We start from the raw sequence: 17,452 nt of genomic DNA, 5'->3' as shown, positions 1-17,452 counted from the left end.
AATGGAGGATCGAAGTTGGGCACCCTTCCAGTTGGTATGACTCTAGAGAGTAGGGACCAACGAGAGTTGACATCATTCTGCAAGCCAGTTGGTATGACATTGGAGAGTCAGGGACCAATGAGGATCGATGTAGGGCTGCCTGCCAGTTGGTTTGATCCCAAAGAGTCAGGGACCGACATGAGTTGAAGTCGGGCTGCCATCCAATCGGTTTGACTTCCAAAAGTCAGGGAAGATCAAAGTTGGACAGCCACCCAATTGGTATGACTCCACAAAGTCAGGGACCGACGAGGACCAATGTCACACTGCCATCCAATTGGTATGACTCCAGAGAGTCAGGAACCAACAAAGGTCAACGTCGGGCTGCAAGCCAATGGTATAACCCTGGAGAGTCAGGGACCGCCGAGAGTCAAAGGTGGGCTGCAAGTCAATCGGTATGACTTTGGAAAGCCAAGGACTAATTTGGATCGACGTAAGACTGCCAACTAATGGGCTTGACCCTGGACAGTCAGGGACTGACAAGAGATCAGGTTGCGAGCTAATCAGTATTACTCTGGAATATCATGGACTGACCAATATCGAAGTCAGGCAGCCATCCAATCGGTATGACTCCAGAGAGTCAGGGACCAATTTGCATCAATATAGGGCTGCCAGCCAGTTGGTTTGACCCCAGAGACTCAGGGACCAATGAGGGTCGAAGACAGGCTGCAAGCCAATCACTATGACTCGGAAGATCATGGAACGATGAAGGTTGTAGTTTGGCCACCATCCAATTGGTATGACTCCAGAGAGTCAGGGACCAACGAGGGTCGTCATCAGTCTGCAAGCCAGTTGGTATGACTTTGGAGAGTCAGGGACCAATGAGGATCGATGTAGGGCTGTCTGCCAGTTGGTTTGACCCCGGAGAGTCAGGGACCGAAACGAGTTGAAGTCGGGCTGCCATCCAATCGGTATGACTTCCGAAAGTCAGGGAAGACCGAAATTGGGCAGCCATCCAATTGGTATGAGTCCACAAAGTCAGGGACCGAGGAAGATCAGTGTAAGGCTGCCATCCAAACAGTATGACTCCAGAGAGTCAGGGACCAATGAGGATCAATGTTGGGCTGTAAGCCAATCGGTATGACTTCGGAAAGTCAAGGACCAGTTTGCATCGATGTAGAACTTCCAGCCAGTCGGTTTGACCTTGAAGAGTCAGGGAGAGAAAGGAGTCGAAGTCGGGCTGCTAGCCAACCAGTATGACTCCGAAACGTCATGGACCAATGGAAGATCAAAGTCGGGCACCCTTCCAATTGGTATGACTCCAGAGAGTCAGGGACCAATGAGGGTTGACATCAGGCTGCAAGCCATTAGATATGACTTTCGAAAGTCGGGGACCAATGAGGATTGATGTAGGGCTGCCTGCCAGTGGGTTTGACACCAGAGAGTCAGGGACCAACACGAGTTGAAGTCGAGCTGTCTTCCAATCAGTATGATGTCCGAAAGTCAGGGACCAATTTGGAGATACGTAGGGCTGCCAGCCAGTCGGTTTTCCCCGGGGAGTCTTGTTCTGATGAGGGTCGAAGTCGGGCTGCAAGCCAATCGTTTTGACTCCAGATCATCATAGACCGATGAAGATCGAAGTCGGGCAGCTATCCAGTTGGTATGACTCCAGAATGTCATGGACTGATGAAAATCGAATTTGTATCACTCCAGAGAGTCAGAGACTGATGAGGACTGATGTCACACTGCCATCCTATTGGTATGACTCCAGAGAGTCAGGGACCAACGAGAGTCGACATCAGTCTGCAAGCCAGTTGGTATGACTTTGGAGAGTCAGGGACCAATGAGGATCGATGTAGGGCTGCCTGCCAGTTTGTTTGACCCCAGAGAGTCAGGGACTGACACGAGTTGAAGTTGGGCTGCCATCCAATTGGTTAGACTTCCAGAAGTCAGGGAAGATCGAAGTTGGGCAGCCATCTAACTGGTATGACTCCAGAGAGTCAGGGACCTACAAGGATCGACGTAGGGCTGCCAGCCAATCGGTTTGACCCTGGAGAGTCAGGGACCGACGAGTGTCACAGGCGGGCTGCAAATCAATTTGTATGACTTTGGAAAGGCAAGGACCAATTTGGATCGACATAAGACTGCCAACTAATCGGCTTGACCCTGGACAGTCAGGGACTGACAAGGGTCGAGATCGGGTTGCAAGCCAATCAGTATTACTCTGGAATATCGTGGACTGATCAATATCGAAGTTAGGCAGCCATCCAATCGGTATGACTCCAGAGAGTCAGGGACCAATTTGCATCAATATAGGGCTGCCAGCCAGTTGGTTTGACCCCAGAGAGTCAGGGACCAATGAGGGTCGAAGACAGGCTGCTAGCCAATCACTATGACTTGGAAGATCATGGAACGATGAAGATTGAAGTTGGGCAGCCATCTAATTGTTATGACTCCAGAGAGTCAGGGAGTGACAAGGATTGATGTCAGGCTGCCATCCAATTGCTATGACTCCGGACAGTCAGGGACCAAAGAGGATCGATGTCAGGCTTCCATCCAAACGATATGACTCCAGAGGGCCAGGGACCAATGAAGATCGACATCAGGCTCCAAGCCTTTAGGTATGACTTTCGAAAGTCAGGGACCAATGAGGATTGATGTGGGGCTGCCTGCCAGTGGGTTTGACCCCAGAGAGTCAGGGACCGACACGAGTTGAAGTCGAGCTGCCTTCCAATCGGTATGATGTCCGAAAGTCAGGGACCAATTGGAGATACGTAGGGCTGCCAGCCAGTCGGCTTGTCCCCGGAGAGTCTTGTTCTGATGAGGGTCGAAGTCAGGCTGCAAGCCAATCGTTATGACTCCAGATCATCATAGACCGATGAAGATCGAAGTCGGGCAGCTATCCAATTGGTATGACTGCAGAATGTCATGGACAGATGAAGATCGAAGTTGGGCAGCCATCCAATTTGTATCACTCCAGAGAGACTGACGAGGACCGAAGTAACACTGCCATTGTCCGGGAAAGCAGCCAAAGGCTGATAAGGCAGCTAGTTCCCAAACAAACAACCCTCTCCCAGCACAGCAAAGTCAGTCCTAGAGAGATGCAGTAGCTTTACCAAAAGGGATTACCAAGAGAATTGTCAGACAGTCCGAGGTTCAGGGCAACAGATAGGCAGGTCGATGAAGCAGTCCAAGGTCAAGGTTTCCGGGTATTCAAGACAAGAAGCCAAGGAGCCAGAGACAGAGTCTTTCCTCTAAAAGAGTCAGATATCCACTGGCAAAGAACCACACATGCTCCAGGTGTTTATAAAGGCAAGGAGCTGGCCTTCAGCTGTGCCTGATTGCGAAGACGCTTCTGATAAAGCCTCCGAGATCTTCGAAGGCCCTCTCTTTCTGCTCGACGCTCATTGAAGGTAGGCACACTGCCCAGATCCTCCTCCATGTCCACAGCCTCGGCACCAGGCAAACTTGACTGCTGAACCTCTGGAGGGGCCACAGACTCTGCTCCAGCAGAACTAGGGCCAGCCTCTGGCTCCTCCATTACAGGTTCAAGCCCCTGGGGCTCTGGCTCCTCCGTTATAGGTTCAGATCCCAGAGGCTCTAGCTCATCCTCTGAGTCCTCCAAGCCATCTTCCAGGCTGGGCATGACAGCCATCCAATTGGTATGACTCCAGAGAGTCAAGGACCAACGAGAGTCGACATCAGTCTGCAAGCCAGTCGGTATGACTTTGGAGAGTCAGGGACCAATGAGGATCGATGTAGGGCTTCCTGCCAGTTTGTTTGACCCCAGAGAGTCAGGGACCGACACGAGTTGAAGTCGGGCTGCCATCCAATTGGTTTGACTTCCAAAAGTCAGGGAAGATCGAAGTTGGGCAGCCATCTAATTGGTATGACTCCAGAGAGTCAGGGACCTACGAGGATCGACGTAGGGCTGCCAGCCAATCGGTTTGACCCCAGAGAGTCAGGGACCAATGAGGGTCAAAGACAGGCTGCAAGCCAATCACTATGACTTGGAAGATCATGGAACGATGAAGATTGAAGTTGGGCAGCCATCCAATTGGTATGACTCCAGAGAGTCAGGGAGTGACGAGGATTGATGTCAGGCTGCCATCCAATTGCTATGACTCCGGACAGTCAGGGACCAAAGAGGATCGATGTCAGGCTTCCATCCAAACAATATGACTCCAGAGGGTCAGGGACCAATGAGGGTTGACATCAGGCTGCAAGCCATTAGGTATGACTTTCGAAAGTCAGGGACCAATGAGGATTGTTGTAGGGCTGCCTGCCAGTTGGTTTGACCCCAGAGAGTCAGGGACCGACACGAGTTGAAGTCCAACCGGTATGATGTCCAAAAGTCAGGGACCAATTGGAGATTGGCTGCCAGCCAGTCGGTTTTCCCCAGAGAGTCGTGTTCTGATGAGGGTCGAAGTTGGGCTGCAAGCCAATCGTTATGTCTCCAGATCATCATAGACCAATGAAGATCGAAGTCGGGCAGTTATCCAATTGGTATGACTTCAGAATGTCATGGACTGATGAAGATCGAAGTTGGGTAACCATCCAATTTGTATCACTCCAGAGAGTCAGAGACTGACGAGGACTGATGTCACACTGCCATCCAATTGGTATGACTAATAATAATAATAATAATAATAATAATAATAATGATAAGTTTTATTTATAGACCGCTATTCCGCAATGATCATAACGGTGTACAGTAAAAATTGCAATACAATACAAAAAATTGCAAGGCCTCTCTCCCCCTCAAGATGGTGGTCGGGAGGAGGGCACTTAGTCTTTCCAGGCCAGGTCTCGTCTCTCCCCCTCAAGATGGTGGTCGGGGGGAGGGCTCTTAGTCTTTCCAGGCCAGGCCTCGTCTCTGCCCCTCAAGATGGAGAGTCAGGGACCAACGAGAGTCGACATCAGTCTGCAAGCCAGTCGGTATGACTTTGGAGAGTCAGGGACCAATGAGGATCGATGTAGGGCTTCCTGCCAGTTTGTTTGACCCCAGAGAGTCAGGGACCGACATGAGTTGAAGTCGGGCTGCCATCCGATCGGTTTGACTTCCGAAAGTCAGGGAATATCGAAGTTGGGCAGCCATCTAATTGGTATGACTCCAGAGAGTCAGGGACCTACAAGGATTGGCGTAGGGCTGCCAGCCAATCGGTTTGACCCTGGAGAGTCAGGGACCAACGAGAATCACAGGTGGGCTGCAAGTCAATCGGTATGACTTTGGAAAGGCAAGGACCAATTTGGATCGACGTAAGACTGCCAACTAATCGGCTTGACCCTGGACAGTCAGGGACTGACAAGGGTCGAGATCAGGTTGCAAGCCAATCGGTATTACTCTGGAATATCATGGACTGATAAATATCGAAGTTAGGCAGCCATCCAATTGGTATGACTCCAGAGAGTCAGGGACCAATTTGCATCAATATAGGGCTGCCAGCCAGTTGGTTTGACCCCAGAGAGTCAGGGAGCAATGAAGGTCGAAGACAGGCTGCAAGCCAATCACTATGACTCGGGAGATCATGGAACGATGAAGATTGAAGTTGGGCAGCCATCCAATTAGTATGACTTGTGAGAGTCAGGAACCAACAAGGATCGATGTTAAGCTGCCATGCCATCGGTATGACTCCAAAGAGTCAGGGACCGATGAAGATCAGTGTCAGGCTGCCATCCAAACAGTATGACTCCAGAGAGTCAGGGACCAGTGAAGGTCAACATCGGGCTGTAAGCCAATCGGTATCAGTACGGAAAGTTAGGGACCAATTTGCATTGACGTAGAATTTCCAGCCAGTCGGTTTGACCCTGGAGAGTTAGGGACAGACGACGGTCGAGGTCGGGCTGCAATCCAATCAGTATGACTCCAAAATGTCGTGGACCGATGGAAGATCGAAGTTGGGCACCCTTCCAATCGCTATGACTTTGGAAAGTCAGGGACCAATGGGGAACGATGTAAGGCCGCGTGCCATTGGTTTGACCCTGGAGAGTCACGACCGACACAAGTTGGTCACGTATATGCAGGGGACGTGGATCTCAAGGCTTCACAAAGAAAGGGGTGACCAAAAAACTTTGATAGCAAACAAAGCAATGCCTTCCTTTCTGGGAGAGATGTATTGATAGGTGATAGAGAGGTGGAACAGCAAGTTTAAAGAACTCTTTGTTAAGATAGAAAGAGCGTGGCCTGGGGGCTGGACAAATGGCGGCTTGGGAAGAGAATCCTTAAAGATTGGACAAACCAGATTTGACACTAACTTGTTTGTGATAGAGCTTCTGTTTAAAATTCAAATAAACTGTCAGGCAATTTCACTGTGATGTTTTCCTAGCTTTTCAAATCTTGGTTTATTGGTCCTGACATCACTCGCACGCTCATTCGCTCACACACTCACTCACACAGAGGGCAAGATCCTCTGAGAGGATCCTTCACCAGAGACCATCCACTCTCCATCCATGCACAGACATGCCCCAGCTTCAGTCCACAGATATCCATCGGCTGGTTTCTGAAGGAGGACATCCACCAGCTTCTGAATCCAGACTCCACCGCTTTCTGTCCCCCAACATCCACTGGTTTCCACCAGGTCCATCAGCCGACATAAGCCAGCTTCAGGCTCTGGATCTCCACTGGCCTCCGACTGTGCCTCCCTCTTAGCAAGTCCACAAAAAGAGTGGACTTGCCTTCTCCTCTGGTCCCAGATGTGGCCAGCTTCACTTTCCTGGAGTGTCTTTAGCTCTCTGCCCACTTGGCTCCTCCAACTGTCATCCTTCCTTGAGTTCTGGGCTGAGAGTCACAAAGACCCATGAGCATCATGGGTTGCCATGGTAGCATGAGCCACACTGAGATTGTTGATGTTTCCATGGCACTGAGCAGTGGAGATGTCAACAATCCCCCAGCATCAGGGTCTTGCTTCTTCTTCCCCATGTGAACTTACAATACATCTGAAACTCTATCCAAAATAACTGTACACCAAACAGTAGCACACGATCTTAGCTTTTGATTCAGAGCTAGGATGTAAGGCTCCCTCACTTGGGAACCATTTCTGGCCATCACGATGTAGGCTTTAGCACTGGGTTAGGTCATTTGGGACCTAAAGATCTAGCTCTCAAAACAAACCAAAATGCTTTGGAAGCCCAGGACTGTCGAATATATAAATCAATCTAATTACAATATAGTTACAATAACAAAATTCTAGTAGAAGGAATCGAGTAAACAAAGTCCATGAAAAGGTGTGCTTGCATACCAAACATAATGGTGGATTCAAAACATAAAAGATATAAGGTGTAAACATCAATTATTATACCAATATAGTAAGGAGTAATCAGTGCGTTGCAAAAACATTGCATGGAATGATCAACCAAACAAAACGTGAGCATTAAGCATCAAACTTAATAGCCTTTAGGGCTGAAGAGCTGGGTATAAATAACCTAAATAAATTTATAAATAAATAAATAAATAAATAAATAAATAAATAAATGTCTACAAAACAGAGATGAGAAATATGGGCCCAAGGCAGTAAAACATCAGCACACAACAATGAAATGTATATATCCAGAACTTCTATCTATTTCTTTATTAAAATATTAATATCCTGCTTTTGATCCAAAGATGCCAGGGTGGCTTGCAATAAAATAAAACAATAAATAAATACAAATGTTTTAAAAATATACCAGTAGTGTAGTGGACCGACCAATGGCTCCAACTGGCCACTGAATGAACTTGCAGGATTCTTTTTGTTATTGTCTTGGTGAAAAGGGGGGGGGGGCTCTCTAATGGAGCTTGAAGCTAAAACATAATTGCATTTGAACTTTGGTCTTCTTTATCGTTTAATAGATCATAGAAATGTGTTCCTTACCATCCACTTATAATGCTAAACTAGAGGGCCACATGCTGGGAATATTTCTTCCATTAGTTCCCCCCAGAACTCAGGGATGTCAGTAAGTTAAATGAATGCCATTCATTCATATATATTTAAGAGTGATGATTGGCACCTCCCCCCTTCATCTTGATAGTTGCTCCTTGGCATCTGTATTTAGAGCTGCCATTTCCGTCTCCCTTGTGTTTGCTTCTCTTATTTTGTCAGCTTTGTATGTTTCCATAATTTAAGCATCTCACCCACTAATTGTTCTCACTTGTGAAAACACGGCTCATTATAAGGTAGCTTCTTTTAAAGTCTTGTGACTTTGACAGTTGAGCTTCTAAAACTAAGGAGTGGGAAAAGTGTGAATATAGCCTTTTCTTCCACAACATTTGTTTTAAATATGGGTATGTAATTCCCTTCCTTCAACAAATGTCAGAGCATGCATATGACTTAATAGTGACCCTAAAGCAACCCTGTCACCTGTGTGTATGTGTTTGTAAGATTTCTTAAGAGGGAGTTTGCCTTTCCTTTCCTTTGAGGTGGAGAAATGTGACTTTCCCAAAGTCACCCAGTGGGTTTCCATGGCTGAGCAGGTACTCAAACCCTGGTCTTCAGAGTCATATTCCAGTGCTCAAACCACTACACTACGCCTACTCTCAAGGTGACTTACAAAATTTGAAAGAAATACAGATAAAAGCTCTTAACAGTAAATACACACACACAGAAAGGAAAAATCTAATTAAACTCTTGATAGAATTAAAGGCAATTTAAAAACATTTCCCAGTTCCCAAGGACCTGCCAAACAAAAAAGCCTTCACTTGCAGCTAGAAGAGCCCCATGGAGAGTGCCAGTCTAGCATCTTAAGAAAGTGTGCGTGAGTGTGTAGGCGAATATAATATAAATATGATCCAGTCTTTTAAAAACTGCAAGGGTGTCCTATTTATATCTTCCAAGATCTGATATAGTGAAAAGAAAATGTTTTGTTTGTTCATGCAAAAGTAACAAGAAAGTCATAGTAGAAATTGATGGCATATTCTATTCAGACTTTGTCACTAGCTGTATATTATTCAAAGACAATCCAGTTTCTATGTCCTTCTTTTCCCCCTAGAAACCGCCCTGAAAGCCTAAGGAGCTCTATCAGGATGCGCTACAGTGGTCTTGTATATTAGGTGTTGGATGCGCCGCGCCCCCCCCGTCTTGTTGCAGTTCCCAGCAGCCCAAGCCAGCATAGGGTGAGCCAGCATTGCAGTGGTGAGGAATAGTTGCAGTTCAAGAACATCTGAAGGGCCAGCCACACCATTCACACTCATGCTGTACATAGTCCTGTAAATAAGTGAACTAAGCTGTCAATGGGCCCGAACAGACAGGCCAAAATAAAGCTGCTTCGGGTCACTTTGGAGGTGTGCTATTTAAATGACACAGGCCTCTTAAGAGGCCAGAAGCTGCGCCAAAGCTGCGCTCCAGTCCTTAAACAGCATACCTCCAAAGTGACCCGAAGCAGCCTTATTTTGACCTGTCTGTTCGGGCCCAATATAATGGGGGCATGCATCCAACAGTAATGATTTAGTTGACAGAACAGAAGGAGACTCTTGTTAAGGTGAGAAATTTTAAGTGTTTCTCATAATGTAGATGCTTGTGTGGAATTAATTTATATATTAATCCCAAAACCAGTATGGGATCTAGGGCCCTTTCACACTACACTGTTACAGCACTGTGATTCCTCTTTAACTGCTATGAATTTATCCTGTGGAATCCTATGGTTTGTAATTTAGTGACCCATTAGAGCTTTCTGGCTAAGTATTTTAAATAACCCACCCTGGAAACCCTAGGATTCCATAGGATGTTGTCTTGTCAAATAAAGTGGAATCATAGTGTCATTGTTGTATAGCGTGGAAGGGCCTCTAATTTGTGAACTGTCTTGGTTAAGTCTTTTATCATCCATTTGATAGAGTTGTCTCAAGTTCTGAATTTTGTGAACTAATATTTTTGGAGTGGCATTTTATGCAACATCATGCATGTATAGGTCTGATGTTTAATAGAGGGAATGTACTTCTTTGCTCCAGCCATAGTTCAAATATTAATACTTCAAAGAAACTTTGCTTTGGTGGGCCCAGCCATACATTAAACTAAGGGGTTGAACAGGCCAGCATAAAGAGCTGGATTCAGGGTGTCGTGGGGGCATGGTGACCGCTTGCCACCCGCCCTGATTCTACCCCTGAACCGACATCACACCGCCTACCTGCCCAGATGGTGGGCAGTGTGGGTATGCTCCTGCGGCACAGCAATTACATGCTGTGTGCCGCAGGAGTGGAGAAGAGCTGCAGCAATGGCGAAAGGGACACATTTTTTTCTGGTGTAAAAAAAGAGCAGCATTTTGCTGCTCCTTTTTGCACTGGGAAAAGGACAAATTGAAGTGGGGCTGAAGGATGTGGTCACTGCGGCCATGATCCGGTGTACAAAGGGGTGGGGTGCTGCCGCTCCTTTAGGCCATCTGTTTTTGGCCTAAGTCTTGTTCATTCATGGATTGTGGATAGTTTGTTTTCTGAGAATAGAAAACACTTTGTTGGATTCAGACAGTGGTTGCTGAACAAAAGACTTAATCATAACCCAAGTCCTTTATTCATTTGGCTTGAGAGGCAGTGTATTTGTAGCCAAGAGGGAAAAAATACACGAGTAACTGTTGTATTCTCCCCCCCCCCCCAAAAAAAAACCCACCTTTTTTGGGAGGTCAGTTGGGGGAATTCTCCCCATGTCCTATGCCTCTTGACTTGAGTCACTTTGTGTGTGTGTGTGTGTGTATGTGCCTTCAAGATGCCTGTTGACTTAATGGTGATCCCATTCATAGGGTTTTCTTAGGCCCAACCAACTTTTTTTTGGGGGGGCAAGGTTCTGGAGTCTGGCCTCAAAGCTCCAGGTGTTTCTCCATGAGACATATTAATCTAAATCCATTTCACTCTGGCTTCAGGCCTCATTATAGGACTGAGAAAGCTTTGGTCACCTTGGTGGCTTATGAAGGGAATTGGAAAGGGGAAATGTGTGCCTGCTGGTGCTGCCGGACCTCAGCGGTTTTTGATAGCATTGACCTCTGGGATGGAACTTGGGGCACTGTTTTGCAGTAGTTCTGATATTTCTTGGAGGGGCAAGCTCAGAAGGTAGTACTGGAGGACTCCTGTGTGATGATCTGTTGGGCTGTTGGTTCTGTTTTTGTCTCCTATGCTGTTTAACATCTACGTAAAAGTGCTGAGAGAGGTCATTCAGAGTTTTAAGGTGTGTTGTCCCCAGTGTGGTGATAACACCCAACTCTACCTATCCTTCCATCTGATTCCAAGGAAGCTGTCTTAGCACTCAACCAACCTCTGTTGTCAGTAATGGATTGGATAAGGGTAAACCAATAGAAATTATTATTATTATTATTAACCTTTACAGTGGTACCCCGGGTTACGAAATTAATTCGTTCCGCCGCCGCTTTCGTAACCCGGAAACTTTCGCTAGCCGAAAAGCCCATAGGCGCTAATAGCGAAAGCCGCGATTCCGTGTGAAATCGCGCCGAAAAGCACCAAATTTTTCTTCGTAACCCGGAATAACCTTCGTAACCCGGAACAATGTTTTTAAATGGATTTTTTTCGTAACCCGGAAATTTCGTAAGGCGGCGCATTCGTATCCCGGGGTACCACTGTATTTATAAAGCGCTGTCAATTTACACAGTGCTGTACATACAATCTTTTTAATTGGACGGTTCCCTGCCCTCAGGCTTACAATCTAAAAAGACATGACACAAAGGGAGTGGTGGTGTGGAAGGGGCCTCTCTAGTAGGATAATACATATAAAATACATAGCAATACAGGAAATGATTCAATAAAACAGGCAACAAAAGAACATCAAATAGCAAGTGACAATTATGCAATGCCTGGGAACGCTGCCCTGAACAGGATGGTCTTCAACTCCGTTTTGAAACTTAGTCCAGAAAAGACAGAGGTACTCCAGATCAATTGAGAGGCAAATCAGGTAATAGGGACTACCTGTGCTGCATGGGGTTTTATTCCCCCTGAAATCTCAGGTATGCAGCTTGGGTGTTCTCCTAGACTCAACTCAACACACTGAGCCTGGATGTACAAGTTTCAGCAGTGGCCAGATGTGCATTTGCACTGCTAAATCTAGTGCACCAGCTGTGCCCGTTCCTTGAGATGTCAAATCTGTGTATGGTGGCACATATTGTAATTTTATACCATTTGGACTACTGTAAGGCTGCCTTTGGAAAATGTTCAGAAACTTCAGCAGATCCAAAATTTTGCAGCCAGAATGCTAACCAGGGCCAGTAATAGGGAATATATAATTCCCTTGTTAAAACAACTTCACTGGCTACTGGTTCATCCTTGGCACAATTCATTATACAGCTTAGTTCCTGACTATCTGAAAGACTTTATCTTCTCATATGAACCTGGAAGAGTTCTAAGATCTTCAGAGCAAGGCTTTCTCTCGGTTCTGCCACCATCACAGGATTGCTTGATGAGGACCCAAAAGAGAGCCATCACAATGTCTGCTCCCATCCTCTGGAATTCCTCTCCTTGAGAGCCCCCCCCCCCCATGGGCTTTCTTTTCACTGGCAGGCAAACACCTTTTTTTGTTTAAGCACGCTTTTGATATGTACACACTCCCAGGGGGGCTTCTTATTGGCATGTGTGATATATTTATTTTTAATTTTTGTATGCTTTTAAAATAGCTTTATACTGTTTTAAATACAATTATTTTAATTGTTTTAAAAATTATTGTTAGGTTTTAACTGATTTTCTTCTGTGAGCTGCCTTGGGTTCTACTCTAGGAGAAAGGTGGCAAATAAATAAATAAATAAATAAATAAATAAATTTCATGAAAGGAAATTCCTTGAGGTGCCACATGGACCTGCACCATTGCTTTACAAATCTGGTGTGGAAACCTAGCTTGTCAGGAAAAGAACTGTTCTTGTGGAACCTGTACAGGTATAATTCAGTTAATGAAGTAGTTGTGTTCCTGGACATGACTTCTGTTACAGAAAATTTGGTACCAGAGGTAGAAATAACATGGAAAGAACAGAGATAGGTTCCTGCACCACGAAAAAGAAGAGCACTTCAATATGTTTTACTCAAAACAGAATAAAAACTAAATAGATTTTATTCAGAACTTACAGTATGCACATGGGAAACAAAACAACCTGGTTAGGTAAGTTTTGCACAAGCAGATAAAAACATGTTGAGCCTTCTCCAAACCACTTGAAAGCTTCTTCCAAAATGCACCCAGAGATTTTTTTTCTTCTTCTTTTCCCAGTCTTAGCTTTAGTTATGATTTTCACATTGGTGGGTAAACTTATATTTCTATTTCTTTTTTACATGCTGGGGGGAGCTGGTGAGGAAAGCTAACTCACTTCCTCCTCCCTCTCTGTTTTACTTTTCATGCATATTTAGAAAGGGCTTCTAGAGGCAGCTGTTGTTACTTTGCTTGTTCTAGGCAGACACTCACAGCTAGAGTAGGATCAGTTGAGCAGTACCTGACTCTCTCCCAGCTCAAATTTCATTGCACTGTTTACTGCAGTCATGTTGCTTGCAGCAACATGACTGCAACTTGGCAATTGGAAGTCTGTTATTCTAGTTCCTCAACAACCTCTCAGTTCCTATGCTGCTAAAAGAAAACTTCTAGCTAGATGAAGGACAAGAAGGAAAAGAAGTGGGGCTGGTGGCAGAAAAAGACTTTGTAGAAAGGAGCGTCTTTGGCTTTGTTAACTGAGGTATGCCTCTATGTTCATTTCATAAAGTGTTAATAAAGCATTCCTTTCTTCTTGATTTCCAGGATTTTGGTTGGTGCCCCACAGGCAGATTCTAAATACAGTGCTTCACTTAAGTCTCCGGGAGCTGTCTTTAAATGCCGTGTTCACACCAACCCTGATAGGAGGTGCACAGAATTGGACATGGGTCGAGGTATGTAAGTATGTGTACATCCTGTTTAAAGAATTAACAATAATCCATGGTGTAGACATTATGGAGAATGAATCATGCATTGGGAAAAGTGAAAACTACTCTTCCTGTAACATGGGCCTGCCTTGCTGTTTCCTGAGTATCCCTTCTGTTTTCCGTACAATGCTGTATTTATGGGTGGCTGTATATCAGTGCTGCTAGACTTCTGCAGTCCCTTAAATCCCACTGTGTCTGTGATAAAGATAGACAGGGCATGTAATTCTTTTCATTCATGTCTGACCAACCACAAGACATGGGCTGGTGTTAGAAAATCATTTAGAAGTTTTTCTCCTTTTCCAATAACTTTACCACCTCAGTATTCATGTTATGCACATTTCTGCTGAGCTGGCTGGCTATTTAGAGGCTGAAAAATTATCAGGGTCATTTACCACCTTGGCTGGCTTGTTTGAACAATGCATTGCTTTTATAATATCCTCCTATTAAGAGTATTTTATTAACATGGATTCATCTTGAATCGACTAAATATAACAACAAGTGGTACAGTTAGCTACAGCGGGATCACTGTATCCATGGGGGTTTGGTTCCATAACTGTATGTGAATACCAAACCCCCCCATGGGTGCTCTAGTTCTCTGCCATTTTATATATTGTATAAGGACTTGAGTCTGCTTACCATTTTATATACAGTATAAAGACTCCCTTGGTTACTTCCATAGCTTGGCTAAGCAGACCAAAGGCAGGAGCAGTGCCTGGTACCAGGTTTGCATTTTTTGGGCCTGTAAGGTGGATGATTGGCAAGCCCCTTGGAAGACAGAAACATGAGGCTGTTCAGTACTGTACTAATATGGCATAGGTCAGAAGGAGCAGCAGCAGCAGCCTTCGCAAGTTTACCTACATGTGGCGCACTGTGCACCTCAGTTGCCAGCCATGCATTCTCCGTGCTTCTCTTTGAAAGTTCTACAGTCAGGCAGTTGTGCAAAGGCTGCCACCACTGTGCGAAGACACTGCAGCCAAGCAGCTCCATGTGGCTGCCTGACTGTAGTACCTTTACCTGACTACAGTGGGCTTTGTGCAGCTATCCAGCTGCACCATCTTTCTGCAACCAGGTTGCCAGCCAAACATTCATTATGCTACCTCCTATTTGAAGGTGCTGCAGTCAGGCAGCTGCATAAAGACACCACCAAGTGAAGGCACCATAGCAGGACAGCTATACACAGCTGTGGGACCTTTGCCCAGCAGCAGTGACTTTTGTGTAGCTGCCTGAGTGCAGCACCTTTGCATGACTTAGGCACCAGGCATGCATTCTTTGGGTTCCACACTTGCATGAAGACGATGCAGTTGGCAGCTATGCAAAGGCCACCAACACTGCACAAAGGCCATTGGGCGAAGGCTCTTTGTTCTGCATGGAGAAGGCAGATTCTGCTATTGTAGAGCAGAGAGCAAGAGAGGAAAAGAGGGGAGTGAGTGTCAGGGTGGAGAGGGGAGGTTGGGACTCCTGGTGGTGGCAGTGGCAGCACTATACCTTGCTGGCTGTCAAGAATCCAAAGTCATCTTTAACTCTCATTAAATAACCTCATTTTTATTCTGGCCCTTTGTTTCAGCCAGTGTTCCGGGAATGCCTTGTGGGAAGACATGCAAAGAGGACAGAGATGAAGAATGGATGGGTGTCACTTTAGCAAGGCAACCAACAGCTGGAGGAAGTATTTTGGTAAGTTCCCAGTTCTCTTGGTATCACTGATGGGTGAAGTGTTCCGCTGTCATCAGCGGTAAAGGTGTGTGAATGAATTTCTTTATCAATGACTGTGATGCCTTGCAAGTCCAGCTCAGTTTGTAATCACTTCTTTTAAAGGGGAAGACAAATTACATTCCAAGGACAAAGCAGAGGGCTCTTACACCTGGATCTGTCAGCCCTGAGGGGTTTCCTTTTCAACACGGTTATGGCTTTAGGACTTGGAACTGAATAAATGGCACTTTATGTTCCTATGAATGCGTCTGCTCTTCTTCCCTTTTTCCAACTTTAAAATAAATGTTTCATGTGTAGCTGTTAAATTTGTGTGGATCAAGATCATAGTTACATGATACTTCATGACATAATTTTACTAGAAACTTTAAATGTATATTTGTGCTACAGGTTAGGTAAGTGACTACTGAAGGATATGTATTTGTGTGGGTGGTCTGTATGAAGTCACTAGTTCAAATACAGAAATCAGCAGGCATTGAGTTTTTCCCCCCTGTATGAAAGCACACCAAAATGTATAATGGCTCACACTCAATAGCTGCCCTTGTGCAGGTTTGCTACATCATCAATACCTATGATCCTTCTTCACTTGTTACTCCCACGAAGGGGCAAAGTGTGTTGCAAGGGATTGTGTGACCCTGTTAGGTGACTCCTTAGAGTTCCATTCTCAGATCTCACCCTCTTCTTTCCCAAAATTAATCTCTGACTAGAGTAAGTCTTTGTGCCTGGTATCTATTCTGCTGTTCTTCCATGTGAAAACTGTCGCTGCCTCTGGTATATATGAATCAGGCCTAAATGGTTTGCTGGGTGAGTGAGAATATCAACCTAACTGAAATCCATTAATATTTATCCCAAAAATTATAAAGAATATTTCATGCAAATTCTACTGCCATGTTAAATGAAAGTCATTTTGGTCAAGAGGATGTGTATTTGTAATTTCTTTGGATTGATGTGTTTTTCCTAAGGCAAAGTCATTTAAACTGGCCAGTAGAGACACAAGTGTGCTAATACTCTGTTAAACTCTAGATCTGTTAAGTATCAGTTTGGGACAGAAGGTAAAAAAAAAAGGCTGATAAATTGCTGACAGGATAAACTTAAAATACAATTTTGGAAAGTCTCTTGCATTTTGAAATATCAACATGAGAATTAGTGTTTGTATTAATCTGAGTGTTTCAATAACATAACTGACACTCCTTGTTCTTCCTATGCTAGAATGAGTTTTACAGTCCTATGACATGTGCTGGAAAAGTAACTCGGGACAGTGCATTAAGTCTTGGAGAAAAGCCACAAGCATTTTAATCTTTGCTCTTTTGAGCGCCTGCCCCATTTATCATACAATTTGTTCTCCCCTAACTTACTTCTTTTCCAAAATTCATGACATTTAAAAAAAACAAAACATTTTTTTTAAAAAAAAGACAAATGGCTAGTGGTGCACATCAATATGGACATGGTTAGAAGTAAAATGTATTGGGTTTATTGTGTTTTATTCCCAGGTAAAGTGGGTATAGGCAACCCCCCCTCCCTCACTTTCTAATTTCATTGTAGCTTCTTCTATTTAGTGCTGGGGTTTGAATCACTCATCTTTATCACTTTCTGTATGTCGATTCATAATAGGAAAACTAGCTCAAACCAAAGGGCCTTTTGGTTAAGAAAGGGCTGGGCAACTGTGGAAGGGTAGGGGGCCACATTGGCCTCTTAAGAGACCTTGGAGGGTAGTATTCACCAGTTTATCTGCACCAATGAAATGAAATGAAATGAAATAGTTCTTGCCCCGAAACACCTCTTAGGGGCATGGGTCATTTTTATCATGTTTGGTGGTCCCAAAAGGCCTCTTCTGGATGTAATCTGGCCCAGGGGACCCACAAAATAAAGTGGGAATGCATCCCACACCTCCTGTTGACATTTTGAAGCATTTGGGGTCAAAAAAAGTTAAAAACA

General features: G+C 45.0%; 1 protein-coding gene across 3 annotated transcripts in view; it reads left to right on the top strand.

Annotated features, from left to right (window-relative positions):
• Positions 1-17,452, top strand: part of ITGA9 (integrin subunit alpha 9) — a 282,149-nt gene that overhangs the window by 23,372 nt on the left and 241,325 nt on the right. For all 3 annotated transcript variants that reach the window (XM_089532642.1, XM_089532643.1, XM_089532641.1), the window contains exons 2-3: positions 13,653-13,780; positions 15,378-15,484. In XM_089532642.1, the coding sequence (XP_089388768.1) occupies positions 13,653-13,780; positions 15,378-15,484 (235 nt within the window). The remainder of the gene's footprint in view (positions 1-13,652; positions 13,781-15,377; positions 15,485-17,452) is intronic.

This window comes from Sceloporus occidentalis, unplaced genomic scaffold, assembly GCF_023333645.1.
Source record: "Sceloporus occidentalis isolate IW3139 unplaced genomic scaffold, rSceOcc1.0.p SCAF_7, whole genome shotgun sequence".
Lineage (NCBI taxonomy): Eukaryota > Metazoa > Chordata > Lepidosauria > Squamata > Phrynosomatidae > Sceloporus > Sceloporus occidentalis.
Note: the sequence above shows the minus strand (reverse complement) of the source record. Positions and strands in the feature narration are given on the sequence as shown.